This window comes from Brassica napus, chromosome C1 (genome assembly GCF_020379485.1).
Source record: "Brassica napus cultivar Da-Ae chromosome C1, Da-Ae, whole genome shotgun sequence".
In the NCBI taxonomy this organism is placed as follows: Eukaryota; Viridiplantae; Streptophyta; class Magnoliopsida; order Brassicales; family Brassicaceae; genus Brassica; species Brassica napus.
In genome coordinates this window covers 47,612,496-47,633,830 of record NC_063444.1, presented here as the reverse complement: position 1 = coordinate 47,633,830, position 21,335 = coordinate 47,612,496, and the positions used below count along the sequence as shown (strand labels likewise).

The 21,335-nt window shown below is 41.0% G+C and overlaps 4 protein-coding genes and 1 non-coding gene across 7 annotated transcripts; all 5 read left to right on the top strand.

Moving 5' to 3' along the window:
• Nucleotides 1-4,242: 4,242 nt before the first annotated feature.
• On the top strand, nucleotides 4,243-4,349 carry LOC125581102. Its single transcript, XR_007318813.1, has one exon. It is a non-coding gene; the product is annotated as a small nucleolar RNA R71 (small nucleolar RNA).
• Nucleotides 4,350-7,478: 3,129 nt separating this feature from the next.
• Nucleotides 7,479-13,384, top strand: LOC106418036. 2 transcript variants are annotated; one of them, XM_022695267.2, is made up of 3 exons: nucleotides 7,479-10,001; nucleotides 10,123-10,995; nucleotides 11,256-13,384. In XM_022695267.2, the coding sequence occupies exon 1, from the start codon at nucleotides 8,008-8,010 to the stop codon at nucleotides 9,028-9,030; it is 1,023 nt and encodes a 340-aa protein (XP_022550988.2). In that variant the 5' UTR covers nucleotides 7,479-8,007; the 3' UTR covers nucleotides 9,031-10,001; nucleotides 10,123-10,995; nucleotides 11,256-13,384. The 2 variants fall into 2 exon arrangements, with proteins under 2 accessions (XP_022550988.2, XP_048600648.1); XM_048744691.1 differs by having other exon boundaries at nucleotides 7,479-10,311; nucleotides 10,385-13,384.
• Nucleotides 9,282-9,908, top strand: LOC125580089. Its single transcript, XM_048744063.1, has one exon. The coding sequence runs from the start codon at nucleotides 9,282-9,284 to the stop codon at nucleotides 9,906-9,908; it is 627 nt and encodes a 208-aa protein (XP_048600020.1).
• A 1,757-nt stretch (nucleotides 13,385-15,141) lies between the features above and the next one.
• On the top strand, nucleotides 15,142-21,047 carry LOC125580339. Of its 2 annotated transcripts, XM_048744692.1 has the most exons (3): nucleotides 15,142-17,664; nucleotides 17,786-18,658; nucleotides 18,919-21,047. In XM_048744692.1, exon 1 carries the CDS (start codon nucleotides 15,671-15,673, stop codon nucleotides 16,691-16,693), a length of 1,023 nt encoding a protein of 340 aa, XP_048600649.1. In that variant the 5' UTR covers nucleotides 15,142-15,670; the 3' UTR covers nucleotides 16,694-17,664; nucleotides 17,786-18,658; nucleotides 18,919-21,047. The 2 variants fall into 2 exon arrangements, with proteins under 2 accessions (XP_048600649.1, XP_048600650.1); XM_048744693.1 differs by having other exon boundaries at nucleotides 15,142-17,974; nucleotides 18,048-21,047.
• On the top strand, nucleotides 16,945-17,571 carry LOC125580088. The gene has a single exon (XM_048744062.1). The coding sequence runs from the start codon at nucleotides 16,945-16,947 to the stop codon at nucleotides 17,569-17,571; it is 627 nt and encodes a 208-aa protein (XP_048600019.1).
• Nucleotides 21,048-21,335: the final 288 nt, after the last annotated feature.

The following is a 21,335-nucleotide window of genomic DNA, read 5'->3' as shown; positions in this document are numbered from 1 at the left end:
ATCACTAATAACCACTCTCGGGATCCCGAATCTTGGAAAAATGACTGTCTTGAACATTTTCTTGACAACACTAGAGTCATTTGTCTTGCTGGCTACTGCTTCCACCCACTTGGAGACATAATCAACCGCAACCAAGATGTACTCATTTCCATAAGAAGATGGGAAAGGGCCCATAAAATCAATTCCCCACACATCAAAAACTTCAACTTCAAGGATGAAATTTTGGGGCATCTCATTTCTCTTACTGATGTTGCCCTTCCGCTGACATGCATCACACTTTGAGACAAACTCATGGGCGTCTCTGAAAAGTGTAGGCCACCAGTAACCAGCCTGCAGGACCTTAGAAACCGTCTTGAATGTTGCAAAATGGCCTGCGTATTCTGAACTGTGGCAGTGGAAAAGAATCCCTTGCATCTCATTCTCCAGAACGCATCTCCTGAATAAACCATCTGAGCATCTCTTGTAGAGGAAGGGATCATCCCAGTAATAGTGGTTCACATCTCTCATGAACTTCTTCCTCTCATATCCCTTCAGGTTCGGTGGTTCAATTCCAGCACATAGGTAGTTTGCAAAGTCTGCAAACCATGGGAGATCATCCTGAATTTGTCTCATGGCACAGCAATCAGCCTGATCCAAATACTCATCCTCCAGCAAGGTGATCACATAGACATTCTCCTCGGGTAATGTATCATCCAGTGGTGTTTCAGCTTCCACTCTCATTCGGGAAAGATGATCTGCCACTCCATTTTCTGCTCCTCTCTTGTCTCTGATCTCAATATCAAACTCCTGTAGGAGTAAGATCCACCTTAAGAGTCTCGGTTTAGCATCTTTTTTCGTCATCAGGTACTTCAAGGCTGCATGATCTGTGTGCACAATTACTTTCGAGCCCACCAAATAGGACCTGAACTTCTCGAAAGCATAAACTACTGCCAGCAACTCCTTCTCAGTGGTAGCATACTTGATTTGAGCATCATCAAGCGTTCGGCTGGCATAATAGATCACATGGAGTTTCTTGTCTTTTCTCTGCCCCAAAACAGCTCCAATCGCGTAATCACTTGCGTCACACATTATTTCAAATGGCAAGTCCCAATCTGGTGGCTGCACAATGGGAGCACTGACTAGAGACTTCTTGAGAATCTGAAACGCAGCGAGGCAGTCAGCATCAAAAACAAACTTCGCTTCTTTGCACAGCAGACGGGTGAGTGGCCTCGCTATCATAGAGAAGTCTTTGATAAACCTCCTGTAGAAACCGGCATGTCCCAGAAAACTCCGAATATCCCTCACTGTCCTGGGAGGCTGTAGGCTGGTCATAACTTCAATCTTTGCTTTGTCAACCTCGATACCCTGCTCTGATATCCTGTGACCCAAAACAATGCCATCTTTCACCATGAAATGACACTTCTCCCAATTTAACACCAAGTTCTTCTCCTCACATCTTTCCAGCACCTTGCACAGATTAGCAAGGCAGTCGCTAAATGAAGAACCGTAGACTGAGAAATCGTCCATAAAAACCTCCATAATGTCCTCAATAAGATCAGTAAAGATCGACATCATGCATCTCTGGAAAGTGGCAGGAGCATTGCACAATCCGAAAGGCATTCTCCTGTAGGCAAAAGTACCGTATGGGCAGGTGAATGTTGTCTTCTCTTGGTCGTCTGGATGAATGGGTATCTGAAAGAACCCGGAGTAGCCATCGAGAAAACAGTAGTAGGGGTGGTTGGCTAGTCTTTCCAGCATCTGGTCAATGAAAGGAAGTGGGAAGTGGTCCTTCCTTGTGGCTGAGTTTAGCTTCCTGTAGTCAATGCACATCCTATGCCCTGTGACTGTTCTGGTAGGAATCAGCTCATCCTTCTCATTTGTGATGACAGTGATGCCACCCTTCTTAGGAACCACATGAACCGGGCTCACCCAAGTGCTGTCTGAAATTGGGTAGATCACCCCTGCACTCAACAGCTTTAGAATCTCCTTTTTCACAACTTCCATCAGTTTGGGATTCAGTCTTCGCTGGTGCTCTATGGACGTCTTTGACTCATCCTCCAAGTGAATCTTGTGCATGCAAAGATCTGGAGAAATACCTGTAATATCATCCAAAGAGTACCCCAATGCTTTTCTATACTTTCGCAATTTTGAAAGAAGCAAAGCGGTCTCCACATTATTCAGGTTAGCACAAATAATAACAGGATATGTGGAATTCGGTCCCAAGAATGCATACCTCAGCCCAGCTGGGAGGGCTTTAAGTTCCACCTTTGGAGCATTCTCCTCACTCCAATCTGGTTGGGAGGATGACGGTTTGACGGTTTTATCGGTGCCTGAGTCTTCAAGGCTGACATAGGCGACATGCTTCTCAATCGGTGAGGCTGAATCCAAAATCTCAGAAAATCCAACCACTTCTTGGTTCATGAACCCGAACTCACTCTCCTTTTGGGTCAATGCGACTTGTAGAGGATCATCAGTGTGCAACTCTTCATCCATTTCCTCCACCAGTTCAGTCAATGTATCAACCCAGAAAGTCTGTCCATCAATAGTCGGATTTTTCAGCACCTTCTCCACATTGTATCTCATCGCCATGTCTCCTAGACGTAAGTCTATATGCCCATTCTGTACATCAATCATGGCTCCAGCAGTAGCTAAAAACGGTCTGCCCAAAATGAGAGGATCTTTAGGTTCCTCTTCCAGCTCCAGAACTACAAAATCGGTAAGCACGTATCCCTTTCCAACACCAACAGGGATGTTCTCTAGTACACCGACTGGTCTTCGCACTGATCGGTCAGCAAGGACCAAGGAGATCCTTGTAGGTTTGTAGTTCGTCATGCCTAGCCTCTCAGAGACAGAGAAAGGCATTAGGCTCACTCCTGAACCCAGATCGCAGAGACTCTTCTCAAAAGTAAGTGATCCAATGCGGCATGGTAGAACAAATGCTCCGGGATCTTCACGCTTTTTAGGCATGACATTTTGTAGAACTGCGCTACACTCCTCATTGAGCATCAACACACCCCGCTCTAGGCTCATCTTATCGGTAAGAATCTCCTTCATGTACCTTTTAAGAGAAGGTACCATCTTCACCGCTTCAACAAATGGCAATCTCACATGTAACTCCCCAACAAGGTTCTTTAGCTTCTCGTACTCACGTTCTTTGATCTTCTGCCTTGGTCTGGATGGGTATGGAGCCTTAGGAACATAAGCAGGAGGCGCCACATACACCTCTTCAGGTTCAGAGGAATTTGGCTTCGTCGACACGGGATCGGTCGATCCAGATGGACCGGATCGGTCGATCTCCTTCCCTTGGATCGGTCGATCTGTTCTTGAGATCGGTCGATCTCTTTCTCTTTCGATTCCTCAATCGTTTTTCCACTCCTAAGTGTTACAGCATTCACAAACTCCTTGGGATTCGTCTCTGACTTCCCTGGTAGAAATCCAGGTGCTGTTCTGCTGCTGGAGGCGGTTTGAGCAACTTGCTTTTCCAAAACTTTCAAATGGGTGTTCAAAGCTTCGAACTTCCCATTAAGCTCTCCATACATGTTATCCACCTTGGTGTTTATCTCTGCAGTGCTATTCTTCTGACCTTCTAGCACCATTTGCAGCATCTTCTTAATTTCGTTATCCTGAGAAGGCTGTGACGAAGAGGCATTTCCTTGATTCTGATAGTTGTTGTACTGCTGCCTTTGCTGAAATCCTGAGTTGCCCGAGTTGTTCCCCTGATATTGATTTCTGTTCTGAAATCCTTGGTTGAACACACTCTGGTTCTGATTCCGGTTCTGCCTGTTTCCTGCCTGAGGGTAGGACTGATGTTGTGGATTCTCCACATTGTTGCTCCGGTAAGACAGATTATTTTGCTGATTTTGATTCCACCCAAGGTTCTGATTGTAGCCTCTGTTGTAGTTTCCTTGACCACCAATGTAGTTCACATCAGCTTGCATATCACTTGAATCATCACCAACAGTTTCTTGTGAGGAACGATAGCCTTGCTCCTCCACAAATTTCACAGATTTCTGATCTTTCTTGAGAAGCATCTCAATCTTGGCATTCAGCTCATCTATCTTCTTGGATTCATAACCAACACCCTTCTGGCTGGTGTCAAACCTTGATTTGCGGTTTGCTTTGCTGGATGACAGGTTGTTCAGCAAGGTGTAAGCTTCTTCAACAGTCTTGGTCATGAAATCACCATTACTTGCTGTGTCCATGGCATCTTGACTCTCTTCATGAACTCCATTATAGAAAATGTTCAGCAAGCTCACATCAGTGTAACCATGGTGAGGGCAGTCCTGTGTGTACTCCTTGAAACGCTCCCAAGCCTCATGAAAGCTTTCTGAATCAAGCTGCTGAAAGCTTCCAATTCTGCTTCTCAGATATGTGGACCTTGACTTGGTGAAGAAATGCTGTAGAAAAGCAGCTCTTGTCTCTTCCCATGTAGTAAGAGATCCTGGAGGGATGGACTTTAACCATCTGATAGCTTTATCAGCTAAGGAAAACGGGAACAACCTGCATTTCAAAGCGCCTTGAGGAACTCCATTATGTCTGCTGGTGTCACAGACTCGCTCAAAATGCTCCAAGTGATACATCGGGTCCTCAGACGGGTTTCCATGAAACGGATTTTTCTCCACCAAATTAATGAGACCAGTCTTGATCTCAAAGTCTCTTCTCTCAATGGGAGGTGGGCGAATCCCAGAACGATCGGCATAGAATGCATCTGGTGTATCATAATGTGCAAGCGTCATCCTAGGCATGCCATAGTCTCCAGCCTGTTGTCTTGCAGCTACACCAGCCTGCTGATTATCACCAGCATTGTTGCCTTCTCGTTCATCTACAGGAATTGGATTTTGCGGGTTGTCCTGAAACTGGTCTTCTTGGTGTTCAGCCATTTCAACCTCTTCAGCGGACTCAAGTCTTTTCTTTTTCACTTGTCTCTCTAGGCGGCCGAGCTCTAACTCCAAAGGTATTAAATTCGATGATCCTTTGCTTCTAGTATGAAATCCGCTCATTCACCTGAAAACACAAACAGAAAGAGAAAGACAGAAACATTAGACAAAATAAAGAAAATGCTATAGTCTTAAACTGATCATTAACTCTAGGGTGACCAAATGGTCCCCGGCAATGGCGCCAAAAACTTGATGTGTCGAGTTTTAACCCGATTATCTAACTGCAAGTGCACAGTAAAGTACGCAGTAGTAATGCGGGATCGAATCCACAGGGACCGATGATCACACGTAGAGTTGCAGACAAGTTAATAGCTACAGCGAACGAATATATATTTTTGATGGTTTTTATTTAATTTTCTTAGGTGTCACAAAACATAAACAAGCATGTAAAAAAAATGATTTAAATGATTTGAAAACTATTTTAAAACAAACGTTGGGCATTGGGAATTCTCAGGGATTTCTTTTTAATCAAGATACAATTAATGGAAGACACAGGGATATATTAAGAACCGTCTAGAACTCAAACACGATATTAGAATTAACCTACTTCCGTAGCGCTAATTCTCTATGTTATAGAAATCTCCACACTAACTTCCGCTGAGTTTCAATTTCTAAACAAGCATTAAGAACAGGTTCAATATGTTCACAAAGCGCAATAACATCAACTTCCGAGGGTTAAGGACACTTTGCTCATCTAAAGTATTTTCGGAAGTTCAAACAATCACTTTCGGTGCATCAAACAATCTGAAATCATGAACTAAGTGATCAATTCAGTTCAAGCAGTAAGAAATCCATTAGATGAAGAACCAAAACGTAATCCCTTAGTCTACACACGTTTTATGGATCAAAACATCAAGAAATCCCCTATGAGAACCCCTAAACCCAACTAGATGACTACTCACACATAACTAAGCAAGAACAAAACGATTTTGATGAAGAAAACATGATAAGATTGTATTAAAACAGAGTAAAGGTTCAGAAGATCTTCTCCAAATGGTTTTGAGATGAACTCCTTTACAAATCTTCACAAATCACACAAAACAAGTACAAAACACTCAAATCTTCTCTCTAGAACTTGTAAATCTCCTCCTTGGTCGCCCCTGGTCTTTTCTGAGTCTCAAAGGTCGAGTTCTTCTCCGAATTATTGAGGGGAGTGGGTAAAAAGGAGTGAAAAGCTCGTTTGTGCGTGTGGAGCCCGTAGAGCCTTAGATCGGTCGATCCACATATATCGGATCGGTCGATCTAGTGCATGAAAGCATAAGATCGGTCGATCCACATTGACTGGATCGGTCGATCTCGAGTCCTGTGCGATCAATACTTCATTCGGTCCATTGTTCGGTCTATCTTGCTTCTGAATAAATCCCGAATGCGTTCTTTTCTTTCAAGCTATCTAGTAACCTGCATATTACACTTAAGAACACCAAAACGCATCAAATAGACCAAAACATTAATTAAAACCGACCATTTAATTGCTCCAAAACGAGTTTAAAACCGTTAAAAACACGGAATATCACACGCCTCGGTCACCGGACGCTTGGGGAGCCCGGATTTTAATTTTTTCCCCCAGTGGCCAGCAGGAATCGAACCCGGGACCGTATCGGAGCCGAAATTCACTCAAGTACCACTAGGCTAACCCAGCTGGTTTCTTTCAGCATTATCCAAGAGGTACTTTTATAGGATATATTGGTTTGTCAGATTCCTTGGCTTAAGTTCTAGCAAACCTCATATATTAATTTTCTTGCAGACACCAAATCAAGAGTTTCTCTTGCGTATTTCCTACTTGGAACTTTATAATGAGGTGCTATGATTCACATATTTTCTTATTTGCTCTATATTCATTTTCAATAGTATCGGAGAGTGGTAGAAATGTTCTGCCTTCGAATTGTCCTTTGAGATTGCTATCCTTAAATTTCACCTTATTTCAGGTTGTCAATGATTTATTGAATCCACCGGGACACAATTTGAGGATCAGAGAAGACAAACAGGTATGTGTTTCAGCTTCAGATCATCGTTTGAGACTACTGCTCTCGCTGACTCGTAATATATTTGTTGTGATTACATCGCTCGTCAAAGAATCTTTTATTAGGAACCATGTTTAGGCTATTTGGTACCTGAAAATATATATGGTTCCATTATGAGGACTCTGCTATTAGAATGTTAATATGAGGCCCTTTGTTTGATTGCAATGCTCTATGTTACATTGCTTTCAAGCACATTTGAAGTTGATCCTCCTAATTATCATTTGAACTGCGAATTTTATAGCGAGTTTCTCATGGCTTATATTGCTGCAAGCGTCTTTTCCTCCAAGGTTTCTTATTTAACCCCCCCCCCCCCCCCCCCCCTTTTTTTTTATTGATTCCAGGGGACTTTTGTAGAAGGGATTAAAGAGGAAGTTATTTTATCCCCTCCTCATGCGCTTTCACTTATAGCAGCTGGAGAAGGTTTGTGTTTCCATGTTTTCTGCTTTTATTTAATATGATAACATAACTCTAAAGAGTGATTCTCTCTTTTTTTTTTTTTTTTTTTTAATATATATATTTATTTGGGAGAATTTGCGAGATATATAAGTTTGATAAATTAATTAGGTGCAAGTCAATGATTTTGACATAATTAAGAGAGTAACAAATGTGTTCCCTTTCATCCGGTTATAACCCTCTATCAAACAGGTAGACGGTGACAGGGAGAAGGTAAGAACACGTAGGTTAAGATAAATATGGCCATTATTAACCGTGTACTGTCTCGATCTGGGGGATTTAAAGGAAACATGTCACCCACATTTCTAACCGCATACAGTTTACTATGTGCGGTAAATATGTGGAGGATAATAGGACAACGACATCTTGATATATGGTGTAGTCCTTTAATTTCTTACAGTCTGTCCATTTGAGTAAGAAGTAAGAAAATCCAGAGAAGAAGGTGAATACAGATGCAGAGTTAATGCTCTGACTTTCGATAAGGTAACCTTCGGTTAACTGGTCTTAATACCTCGGTTGTGGATTTACTATACACTGTGATATACATAATGTAGATGGAATGGTATTACCGGTCCCACGCTGAAATAGTATTCTGTTAACTGTGGTAATTGTTGCAGATGAATGAGCCAGATAAAGTGTTGTTTGTACATGGGACATGGGTCCGTGATGCAGATAATCGATGGATATTTGAGCCTGACATAGTGTGTGCAGCAGAGCACCTCATCGAACTCAAAATGGAGATGACAATGACTGAGTTAGTAGCTGCAGTAAAAGAATGTCTAGACATAACATCGAAAGATATCTCTGTCAAACTGTCGTTTCAATACCCGGAGTGGGTTGCAATGGGTGATGGAGGGCTGGATACACCTCAGTACATTACAGACGATACCGATGTCGGTGTATTTATCCGGATGAGAAGCGCCATTGAAGAAGTTGATCTTTATGTCTCCATTGTCCGACATTCACCCGGTGGGAAAGAAGATAATCTACCACGCCAACTGTCACGTAATATGCGAAAAGGGGGAGAGGATGGAGGCGCCAACTGTGTGGATGAGGAAGACTGGCATGCTTTTGCACTCTCAGAAACTCCATTGACTCTTCCACCAACACAGAAGGATGTAGGTGGGAAAGACCAGGAGGTGCCAGAATGTTCTGAACGACAACGCCGAAATAGTACAACTTCTCGCACGACTATTCCACATGGACAACGTGGAATAGTCATTAGAGAGCCAGGCGAGATTGTTCGACTTTCTGCGCCGGAGACAGAAGCGAGACAGAAGGGAAAGAAGAAACGGCCCTTAGAGTATGAAACTGATTCAAACACTGACTCCGACGATGCAATGGTCGTCCCTGTGCTTCGTGCAAGTATTCCCGAGAAAGCAAATGCAGCTAGGCCTGTAGCGCGCCGGCTGGTGTTTAGAATACCTGGAATTCCCACCACACAGAAGGGAGCTGGTAGTTCTAGTTCGAGTACAGAGGCTCTTCCTGAGGTAGCTGACGAATTTGGTCAACACTGGGGAAAATTTGATGAAGCACTCCACGAGATGCTAAGCGATCCATACACTCCAGCTCTATTTGGAAAGGATGCCCCACCGGTATTCAACAGTCGTCGGGGAACAGGTATAACACATACAATGTGACAACACATAGTATAGTAGTAAAGAATTAGGTATACAACAACAGCTACTGTACTATATCAGATAGTTACTACTTGATATTGACATAATTTAATTTTGTAGGTGTGGATACTGCCCTTGCTGACATACAGTATGAGGGGGACGAAATTTACGTCGGACGTGTCTTCAAATCCAAAACTGACTGCAAAATCAAACTAGCAATTCATGCCATGAATAGGAAGTTCCATTTCAGAACTCCCCGCTCGAGTCCGGCAATGCTACTTGCCCAATGCGTTGGTAATGGTTGCCCATGGCGCGTGTATGCGGTTCTGCTGGATGCTAGTGGGAACTTCCAAGTTCGCCAAGCAAATCTCATTCACTCATGCACCGTTGATGAGCGCCGCAACTACCACAAACTGGCAACCACTCAGGTTATAGGCGAGATAATGCAATCAAGGTTTGTTGGAATCAAGCGTGGCCCAACCGCAGCAGCAATTAGGAAAATACTGTTGGATGAGTTTCATGTGAACGTCTCGTATTGGAAAGCGTGGAGAGCTAGAGAGCTTGCAATGGACCATGCAATGGGTACAATGGTAGGAAGCTACTCACTTATACATGCATATTTAGCTCTGCTTCAGTCATCAAATGAAGGAACAACCTGCTTCTTGGAGAGTACAGATGCCGAAGATGGGAGAAGAAGATTTAAGTATTGTTTTGTTGCATATGGGGCGTCAATCTCAGGGTATCCGTCGATGCGGAAAGTGGTTGTTGTTGATGGGACGTCATTGAAAGGAAAGTTTGGGGGCTGCCTACTTTCAGCGTCTGCACAAGACGGAAATTTCCAAGTATTTCCTCTAGCTTTTGCGGTGGTCGATAGTGAAAACGACGATGCTTGGGAATGATTTTTCCAGAAATTACAAACATTTGTTTACGATGTCCCAGGCTTGGTTTTCATCTCAGATCGACATGCAAGCATTTACAGTGGGCTTAGCAAGGTAAAATTGTATATTATTCTTTATACTGCGACTATACCATATGCAATTACTAGTCCACGTACTACCAAAGCTATTTCATACCTGATGGTAATAAGTTTAATTATATATTTTCCACGTACAGGTTTATAATCACGCTCAGCACGTTGCATGTGTAGTCCATCTTTGGCGCAATATAAAGGCAATATATAAAAAAAGCAGGCTCGCGAACCTTATGTCCGCTGCTGCACGGGCATTCTGACCGAGTTTAATCAGAAATTTATTGAGATCCAGAAAATAAACCCTCAATGCGCTGCATATTTGGTTGACATAGGTATGTACACTGTGTCAATAAAATAGTTTTTTTCTTAAATAGAATACCTCATACAATACTATCTAATTTTCAGGGTTTGAACAATGGACTAGAGCCCATTTCAAAGGAAGCCGGTACAACCTGATGGACTCGAACATTGCCGAATCTTGGAATGGTGTCATTAAGGAAGCAAGAGAATATCCCCTTATCACTATGTTTGAATACATACGCACAGCCGTTATGGGCTGGCTAGCAATGCGTAGAGCAAAAGCAAACCGAGAGCAAGGAACCCTCACACCAAATGTCCGAAAACTGGTTGAGGAGAACTACGAACTCTCAACAGGTTTGTCAGTACGTGATATTGGGGAGTTGGAGTTTCAAGTGCAGGACAATGCGGGAGAGTGCTTCACCGTTTTATTAGGACCTTGCAGCTGCAGTTGTATGGAATACGACGAGATGGGCATTCCATGTATTCATGCTCTAGCTGCTGCTACAAGGATTGACTTCCCTTCTGATGCGTTGGTTGCGCCACCATACTATGTGACAACTTGGAGACAAGGATTTGCCGGAAAAATTTACCCGGTCCCATCAGTCGGAGGGGTAGAAATAGGGGTTGGTACTCCAAACGACCTTCTCCCATCGGCGGTGCGACGCCCACCTGGCCGTCCAAGGAAAGTTCGCATCCTCTCCCGCGGGGAGTATAAGGTACATCTTTCCTTCTGATGAATTCGACTTATAGACAGGTGGTTGAACACATAAGAGTCTGGGGAGACAAACTAGGATAGATGATGATGATGATAATGAATAGAGGATACAACATACATTACTGAACAGTTGATTGTATATGACATATATAGTATAGTTCATGTGACTAGAATATACGTGGGTTTATATGGTATAGTATATTAAATTTGAATGTATGATGTTCCTTTCTCAACAACATAAGTATTGTCCTAATGTTGCAGAAAGGAGGGAACTCATCCTCTAGGAAATGCAAACGTTGTGGCCGTTCATGTCACAACAAGGCGTCCTGCCGGAACCCTATATAAAAAGCTAAGACTATGGAGAAGGCATCTGAAGGTAGTTCGAACCTTCTTTTTGGGAACTGGGTGAATAAGCGAAAGCCTTAGCCGTCTACGGACTGGCCCTCTAATTGAAGTATGATAGGGAAGTGAAGCAAATTTTAACTAAATACATGAATATATGCATAGCTGTCATATATCAATGTATTTAGTATGTAAATAGTATGCTCTACGAACCCTATGTGAAGCACAAAGTATGTGCAAGTTGTACGGAACACCCGCAGACCTTTTGATGTGAATATAATGATGCCCTTCTCCACTAAATATTTCGAAATGAAAACATTGTAGAGGCAACCTTGGTGAAGGCCACAAGGATATAATGTGGTACTATACCATGTGCCAGAGAAAGTATGGTAATTTTAAATGTTAGCAGTACGGTAGGTAGGCGCAACCTCTTCCAAAATCAGAAATTAAACCCTACAAGTGTAGTTAACTCAGAAACCCCAAAAGGATTTATTAATACACAACCCAGCTGGTAAAGTCCACAAGTATGTTGCACATTACTATTCTATGTGACTTATATAGTATGTATGTTAGGAAGGGTTGAAATAAGTGGGCTTCATATGGATAACTAAACCCTAATATGTATATGTGAACCCACATGCCCCACATAATAACTATGGAAATAGATAACCCACACCCTAGATGAAAAACGAGAGACCCTCATCAAACCATAATATGGAAACGTAAACCCTAATATGAAAAACGAAACCCTAATATGGATATGTGAACCCACATACACCACATAATAAGTAGGAAAATAGTTAACCCACGTCTCTGCATGAAATCAATGTCCTTTCTAACACCCTATACTACTCCCCTATATAGTATAGTTAACCGTTATGATATACAAATAGTAGAAGACGATGTAGATGGCGTGTTACATTGTGTAGGAGTTAGTAACACTAAACCCTAACGATGGAAAAAGTAAACACAAACCTATAAGAAAATTAGTTGAACCATAACGACGGACTAGTATGCATTAAAGGTAGTATAGTAAGGAAGAATTTTTTAATACACATCCCAGCTGGTGAAGTCCACAAGTATATTGTGCATTACTATTGTATGTGACATATATAGTATGTATGTTATGAAGGGTTGAAGTAGGCGGGTTTCATATGGATAAATGAACCCTAATATGGAAAACTAAACCCTAATGCAGACATGTCAACCTAGATAAACCACATAATAACTATGGAAATAGTTAACCCACATCATGGAAGAAAAACTAGAATCCCTTACGAAACCTTAATATGAATAATACCATAATAGGGAAAATTAAACCCTAATATTGATAACCAAACCCTAATATGGATATGTGAACCCACATAGACCACATAATCACCCTAATATGGATATGTGAACCCACATATACCATAGTAAACCCTAATATGAAAAACTAAACCCTAATGGAGGATACCTAATCCCTAATATGGATATATGAACCCACATACACCACATAATAAGTAGGGAAATACTTAACCCGCGTCTCTCCAGGGAACAAAAGTCATTTCTAACACAGTATACTATTTCACACATATAGTATAGTATACTGTTATGAAATACAACTAGTCTAAAACGATGTAGATGGCGTGCTACATCGGGTAGGAGTTAGTAAAACTAAACCCTAACGGTGGGAAAAGTAAACCCAAATCCTATAAGAAAAACTAAACCCTAATGAAGGATACCTAATCCCTAATATGAAAAACTAAATCCTAATGAAGGATACCTAATCCCTAATATGGATATGTGAACCCACATACACCACATAATAAGTAGGGAAATACTTAACCCGCGTCTCTCCAGGGAACAAAAGTCATTTCTAACACAATATACTATTTCACACATATAGTATAGTATACTGTTATGAAATACAACTAGTCTAAAACGATGTAGATGGCGTGCTACATCGGGTAGGTGTTAGTAAAACTAAACCCTAACGGTGGGAAAAGTAAACCCAAATCCTATAAGAAAAACAATTGAACTATAACGACGGACTAGTCTTTATTAAAGGTAGTATACTAAGGAAGAATTTTTTAATACACATCCCAGCTGGTGAAGGCCACAAGTATATTGCGCATTACTATTCTATGTGACATATATAATATTTATGTTATAAAGGGTTGAAGTAGGCTGGTTTCATACAGATAACTAAACCCTAATATGGATAACTAAACCCTAATATGGATATGTCAACCCACATAAACCACATAATAACTATGCAAATAGTTAACCCACAACGTAGAAGAAAAACTAGAGTCACTCACCAAACCTTAATATGAATAAAACCCTATTAGGGAAAACTAAACTATAATATGGATAACCAAACCCTAATATGGATATGTGAACCCACATATACCACATACTCACCCTGATATGGTTATGTGAACTGACATATACCACACTAAATCCTAATATGAAAAACTAAACCCCGATGAAGGATAACTAAACCATAATATGGATATGTGAACCCACATACACTACATAATAAGTTGGGAAATAGTTAACTCACGTCTATGCAAGCAACAAATGTTCTGTATAAAATACTATACTATTTCCCCCATATAGTATAGTTTACCATTTTGATATACAATGTGTCCCTCATTAAATCCTAATATGGGAACATTGAAGATTAATATGGAAAACTAAACTCTAATATGGATATGTGAACCCCCACACACCACATAATAACTATGGAAATAGTTAACCCACATCCTTAACGAGAACAAGTGTTTCTCACTCTCATCTATACTAATTAGAGTATGTGGTATAGTATGGCGCAAGTAGATGCAGTGAAACATATAAACATATTAAGAAGTAGACCATTATATGGATAAGTAAACCCTGATATGGATAGGTGAACCCACATATTCCACATAATAACTATCCCCATCTATTATTGATGGCGATTTGATGAACCTACATTTGTCCCGAGAACAGGAAGCTGGTAAACAATTTCTACAACGAAATTGAGGACTTTTACACCGTTCACCATTTAGTAAATCTACACCTTAAGCATGGAAAAAGTTAACCAATATCCTTTCCGAAACTGGTACCATCAATAAATACTGTACCATATAGTATACCAGTGATGTTTCCTAGTATGAAGAAAGAAAGCAGGGTACTAACATGCCTCTATTTAATAGGGAAGCACTTTACTGAAAATGCTTTTACTTTAAAGGAAAGAAATTGTTTAAAGTAAACATTGGATCAACGTGAGAGTGCGTCCTAACGAAATAATCCAGATTGGGAGTTAAGAGAGGGAAAAAAACATGATTTAGTGACATAATAAAACATTCGAGACACAGCACAAGCAACCTCCAACCTAACCCATAGACAAAGCTGCAATGGCATAGTTCTCCGCTGCTACAAGTACTTCTTCTTCACTCAAAGAAAGAAAGTTCAAAGGCTGATCAGCTGTGGCCATTTCTAGCAGTATAAGGGCAGCAACAGCTGAGAAACCTAGGATTTATGCAAACAAGTGGCTTATATTGCTGCAAGCGTCTTTTCCTCCAAGGTTTCTTATTTAACCCCCCCCCCCCCCCCCCTTTTTTTTATTGATTCCAGGGGACTTTTGTAGAAGGGATTAAAGAGGAAGTTATTTTATCCCCTCCTCATGCGCTTTCACTTATAGCAGCTGGAGAAGGTTTGTGTTTCCATGTTTTCTGCTTTTATTTAATATGATAACATAACTCTAAAGAGTGATTCTCTCTTTTTTTTTTTTTTTTTTTTTTAATATATATATTTATTTGGGAGAATTTGCGAGATATATAAGTTTGATAAATTAATTAGGTGCAAGTCAATGATTTTGACATAATTAAGAGAGTAACAAATGTGTTCCCTTTCATCCGGTTATAACCCTCTATCAAACAGGTAGACGGTGACAGGGAGAAGGTAAGAACACGTAGGTTAAGATAAATATGGCCATTATTAACCGTGTACTGTCTCGATCTGGGGGATTTAAAGGAAACATGTCACCCACATTTCTAACCGCATACAGTTTACTATGTGCGGTAAATATGTGGAGGATAATAGGACAACGACATCTTGATATATGGTGTAGTCCTTTAATTTCTTACAGTCTGTCCATTTGAGTAAGAAGTAAGAAAATCCAGAGAAGAAGGTGAATACAGATGCAGAGTTAATGCTCTGACTTTCGATAAGGTAACCTTCGGTTAACTGGTCTTAATACCTCGGTTGTGGATTTACTATACACTGTGATATACATAATGTAGATGGAATGGTATTACCGGTCCCACGCTGAAATAGTATTCTGTTAACTGTGGTAATTGTTGCAGATGAATGAGCCAGATAAAGTGTTGTTTGTACATGGGACATGGGTCCGTGATGCAGATAATCGATGGATATTTGAGCCTGACATAGTGTGTGCAGCAGAGCACCTCATCGAACTCAAAATGGAGATGACAATGACTGAGTTAGTAGCTGCAGTAAAAGAATGTCTAGACATAACATCGAAAGATATCTCTGTCAAACTGTCGTTTCAATACCCGGAGTGGGTTGCAATGGGTGATGGAGGGCTGGATACACCTCAGTACATTACAGACGATACCGATGTCGGTGTATTTATCCGGATGAGAAGCGCCATTGAAGAAGTTGATCTTTATGTCTCCATTGTCCGACATTCACCCGGTGGGAAAGAAGATAATCTACCACGCCAACTGTCACGTAATATGCGAAAAGGGGGAGAGGATGGAGGCGCCAACTGTGTGGATGAGGAAGACTGGCATGCTTTTGCACTCTCAGAAACTCCATTGACTCTTCCACCAACACAGAAGGATGTAGGTGGGAAAGACCAGGAGGTGCCAGAATGTTCTGAACGACAACGCCGAAATAGTACAACTTCTCGCACGACTATTCCACATGGACAACGTGGAATAGTCATTAGAGAGCCAGGCGAGATTGTTCGACTTTCTGCGCCGGAGACAGAAGCGAGACAGAAGGGAAAGAAGAAACGGCCCTTAGAGTATGAAACTGATTCAAACACTGACTCCGACGATGCAATGGTCGTCCCTGTGCTTCGTGCAAGTATTCCCGAGAAAGCAAATGCAGCTAGGCCTGTAGCGCGCCGGCTGGTGTTTAGAATACCTGGAATTCCCACCACACAGAAGGGAGCTGGTAGTTCTAGTTCGAGTACAGAGGCTCTTCCTGAGGTAGCTGACGAATTTGGTCAACACTGGGGAAAATTTGATGAAGCACTCCACGAGATGCTAAGCGATCCATACACTCCAGCTCTATTTGGAAAGGATGCCCCACCGGTATTCAACAGTCGTCGGGGAACAGGTATAACACATACAATGTGACAACACATAGTATAGTAGTAAAGAATTAGGTATACAACAACAGCTACTGTACTATATCAGATAGTTACTACTTGATATTGACATAATTTAATTTTGTAGGTGTGGATACTGCCCTTGCTGACATACAGTATGAGGGGGACGAAATTTACGTCGGACGTGTCTTCAAATCCAAAACTGACTGCAAAATCAAACTAGCAATTCATGCCATGAATAGGAAGTTCCATTTCAGAACTCCCCGCTCGAGTCCGGCAATGCTACTTGCCCAATGCGTTGGTAATGGTTGCCCATGGCGCGTGTATGCGGTTCTGCTGGATGCTAGTGGGAACTTCCAAGTTCGCCAAGCAAATCTCATTCACTCATGCACCGTTGATGAGCGCCGCAACTACCACAAACTGGCAACCACTCAGGTTATAGGCGAGATAATGCAATCAAGGTTTGTTGGAATCAAGCGTGGCCCAACCGCAGCAGCAATTAGGAAAATACTGTTGGATGAGTTTCATGTGAACGTCTCGTATTGGAAAGCGTGGAGAGCTAGAGAGCTTGCAATGGACCATGCAATGGGTACAATGGTAGGAAGCTACTCACTTATACATGCATATTTAGCTCTGCTTCAGTCATCAAATGAAGGAACAACCTGCTTCTTGGAGAGTACAGATGCCGAAGATGGGAGAAGAAGATTTAAGTATTGTTTTGTTGCATATGGGGCGTCAATCTCAGGGTATCCGTCGATGCGGAAAGTGGTTGTTGTTGATGGGACGTCATTGAAAGGAAAGTTTGGGGGCTGCCTACTTTCAGCGTCTGCACAAGACGGAAATTTCCAAGTATTTCCTCTAGCTTTTGCGGTGGTCGATAGTGAAAACGACGATGCTTGGGAATGATTTTTCCAGAAATTACAAACATTTGTTTACGATGTCCCAGGCTTGGTTTTCATCTCAGATCGACATGCAAGCATTTACAGTGGGCTTAGCAAGGTAAAATTGTATATTATTCTTTATACTGCGACTATACCATATGCAATTACTAGTCCACGTACTACCAAAGCTATTTCATACCTGATGGTAATAAGTTTAATTATATATTTTCCACGTACAGGTTTATAATCACGCTCAGCACGTTGCATGTGTAGTCCATCTTTGGCGCAATATAAAGGCAATATATAAAAAAAGCAGGCTCGCGAACCTTATGTCCGCTGCTGCACGGGCATTCTGACCGAGTTTAATCAGAAATTTATTGAGATCCAGAAAATAAACCCTCAATGCGCTGCATATTTGGTTGACATAGGTATGTACACTGTGTCAATAAAATAGTTTTTTTCTTAAATAGAATACCTCATACAATACTATCTAATTTTCAGGGTTTGAACAATGGACTAGAGCCCATTTCAAAGGAAGCCGGTACAACCTGATGGACTCGAACATTGCCGAATCTTGGAATGGTGTCATTAAGGAAGCAAGAGAATATCCCCTTATCACTATGTTTGAATACATACGCACAGCCGTTATGGGCTGGCTAGCAATGCGTAGAGCAAAAGCAAACCGAGAGCAAGGAACCCTCACACCAAATGTCCGAAAACTGGTTGAGGAGAACTACGAACTCTCAACAGGTTTGTCAGTACGTGATATTGGGGAGTTGGAGTTTCAAGTGCAGGACAATGCGGGAGAGTGCTTCACCGTTTTATTAGGACCTTGCAGCTGCAGTTGTATGGAATACGACGAGATGGGCATTCCATGTATTCATGCTCTAGCTGCTGCTACAAGGATTGACTTCCCTTCTGATGCGTTGGTTGCGCCACCATACTATGTGACAACTTGGAGACAAGGATTTGCCGGAAAAATTTACCCGGTCCCATCAGTCGGAGGGGTAGAAATAGGGGTTGGTACTCCAAACGACCTTCTCCCATCGGCGGTGCGACGCCCACCTGGCCGTCCAAGGAAAGTTCGCATCCTCTCCCGCGGGGAGTATAAGGTACATCTTTCCTTCTGATGAATTCGACTTATAGACAGGTGGTTGAACACATAAGAGTCTGGGGAGACAAACTAGGATAGATGATGATGATGATAATGAATAGAGGATACAACATACATTACTGAACAGTTGATTGTATATGACATATATAGTATAGTTCATGTGACTAGAATATACGTGGGTTTATATGGTATAGTATATTAAATTTGAATGTATGATGTTCCTTTCTCAACAACATAAGTATTGTCCTAATGTTGCAGAAAGGAGGGAACTCATCCTCTAGGAAATGCAAACGTTGTGGCCGTTCATGTCACAACAAGGCGTCCTGCCGGAACCCTATATAAAAAGCTAAGACTATGGAGAAGGCATCTGAAGGTAGTTCGAACCTTCTTTTTGGGAACTGGGTGAATAAGCGAAAGCCTTAGCCGTCTACGGACTGGCCCTCTAATTGAAGTATGATAGGGAAGTGAAGCAAATTTTAACTAAATACATGAATATATGCATAGCTGTCATATATCAATGTATTTAGTATGTAAATAGTATGCTCTACGAACCCTATGTGAAGCACAAAGTATGTGCAAGTTGTACGGAACACCCGCAGACCTTTTGATGTGAATATAATGATGCCCTTCTCCACTAAATATTTCGAAATGAAAACATTGTAGAGGCAACCTTGGTGAAGGCCACAAGGATATAATGTGGTACTATACCATGTGCCAGAGAAAGTATGGTAATTTTAAATGTTAGCAGTACGGTAGGTAGGCGCAACCTCTTCCAAAATCAGAAATTAAACCCTACAAGTGTAGTTAACTCAGAAACCCCAAAAGGATTTATTAATACACAACCCAGCTGGTAAAGTCCACAAGTATGTTGCACATTACTATTCTATGTGACTTATATAGTATGTATGTTAGGAAGGGTTGAAATAAGTGGGCTTCATATGGATAACTAAACCCTAATATGTATATGTGAACCCACATGCCCCACATAATAACTATGGAAATAGATAACCCACACCCTAGATGAAAAACGAGAGACCCTCATCAAACCATAATATGGAAACGTAAACCCTAATATGAAAAACGAAACCCTAATATGGATATGTGAACCCACATACACCACATAATAAGTAGGAAAATAGTTAACCCACGTCTCTGCATGAAATCAATGTCCTTTCTAACACCCTATACTACTCCCCTATATAGTATAGTTAACCGTTATGATATACAAATAGTAGAAGACGATGTAGATGGCGTGTTACATTGTGTAGGAGTTAGTAACACTAAACCCTAACGATGGAAAAAGTAAACACAAACCTATAAGAAAATTAGTTGAACCATAACGACGGACTAGTATGCATTAAAGGTAGTATAGTAAGGAAGAATTTTTTAATACACATCCCAGCTGGTGAAGTCCACAAGTATATTGTGCATTACTATTGTATGTGACATATATAGTATGTATGTTATGAAGGGTTGAAGTAGGCGGGTTTCATATGGATAAATGAACCCTAATATGGAAAACTAAACCCTAATGCAGACATGTCAACCTAGATAAACCACATAATAACTATGGAAATAGTTAACCCACATCATGGAAGAAAAACTAGAATCCCTTACGAAACCTTAATATGAATAATACCATAATAGGGAAAATTAAACCCTAATATTGATAACCAAACCCTAATATGGATATGTGAACCCACATAGACCACATAATCACCCTAATATGGATATGTGAACCCACATATACCATAGTAAACCCTAATATGAAAAACTAAACCCTAATGGAGGATACCTAATCCCTAATATGGATATATGAACCCACATACACCACATAATAAGTAGGGAAATACTTAACCCGCGTCTCTCCAGGGAACAAAAGTCATTTCTAACACAGTATACTATTTCACACATATAGTATAGTATACTGTTATGAAATACAACTAGTCTAAAACGATGTAGATGGCGTGCTACATCGGGTAGGAGTTAGTAAAACTAAACCCTAACGGTGGGAAAAGTAAACCCAAATCCTATAAGAAAAACTAAACCCTAATGAAGGATACCTAATCCCTAATATGAAAAACTAAATCCTAATGAAGGATACCTAATCCCTAATATGGATATGTGAACCCACATACACCACATAATAAGTAGGGAAATACTTAACCCGCGTCTCTCCAGGGAACAAAAGTCATTTCTAACACAATATACTATTTCACACATATAGTATAGTATACTGTTATGAAATACAACTAGTCTAAAACGATGTAGATGGCGTGCTACATCGGGTAGGTGTTAGTAAAACTAAACCCTAACGGTGGGAAAAGTAAACCCAAATCCTATAAGAAAAACAATTGAACTATAACGACGGACTAGTCTTTATTAAAGGTAGTATACTAAGGAAGAATTTTTTAATACACATCCCAGCTGGTGAAGGCCACAAGTATATTGCGCATTACTATTCTATGTGACATATATAATATTTATGTTATAAAGGGTTGAAGTAGGCTGGTTTCATACAGATAACTAAACCCTAATATGGATAACTAAACCCTAATATGGATATGTCAACCCACATAAACCACATAATAACTATGCAAATAGTTAACCCACAACGTAGAAGAAAAACTAGAGTCACTCACCAAACCTTAATATGAATAAAACCCTATTAGGGA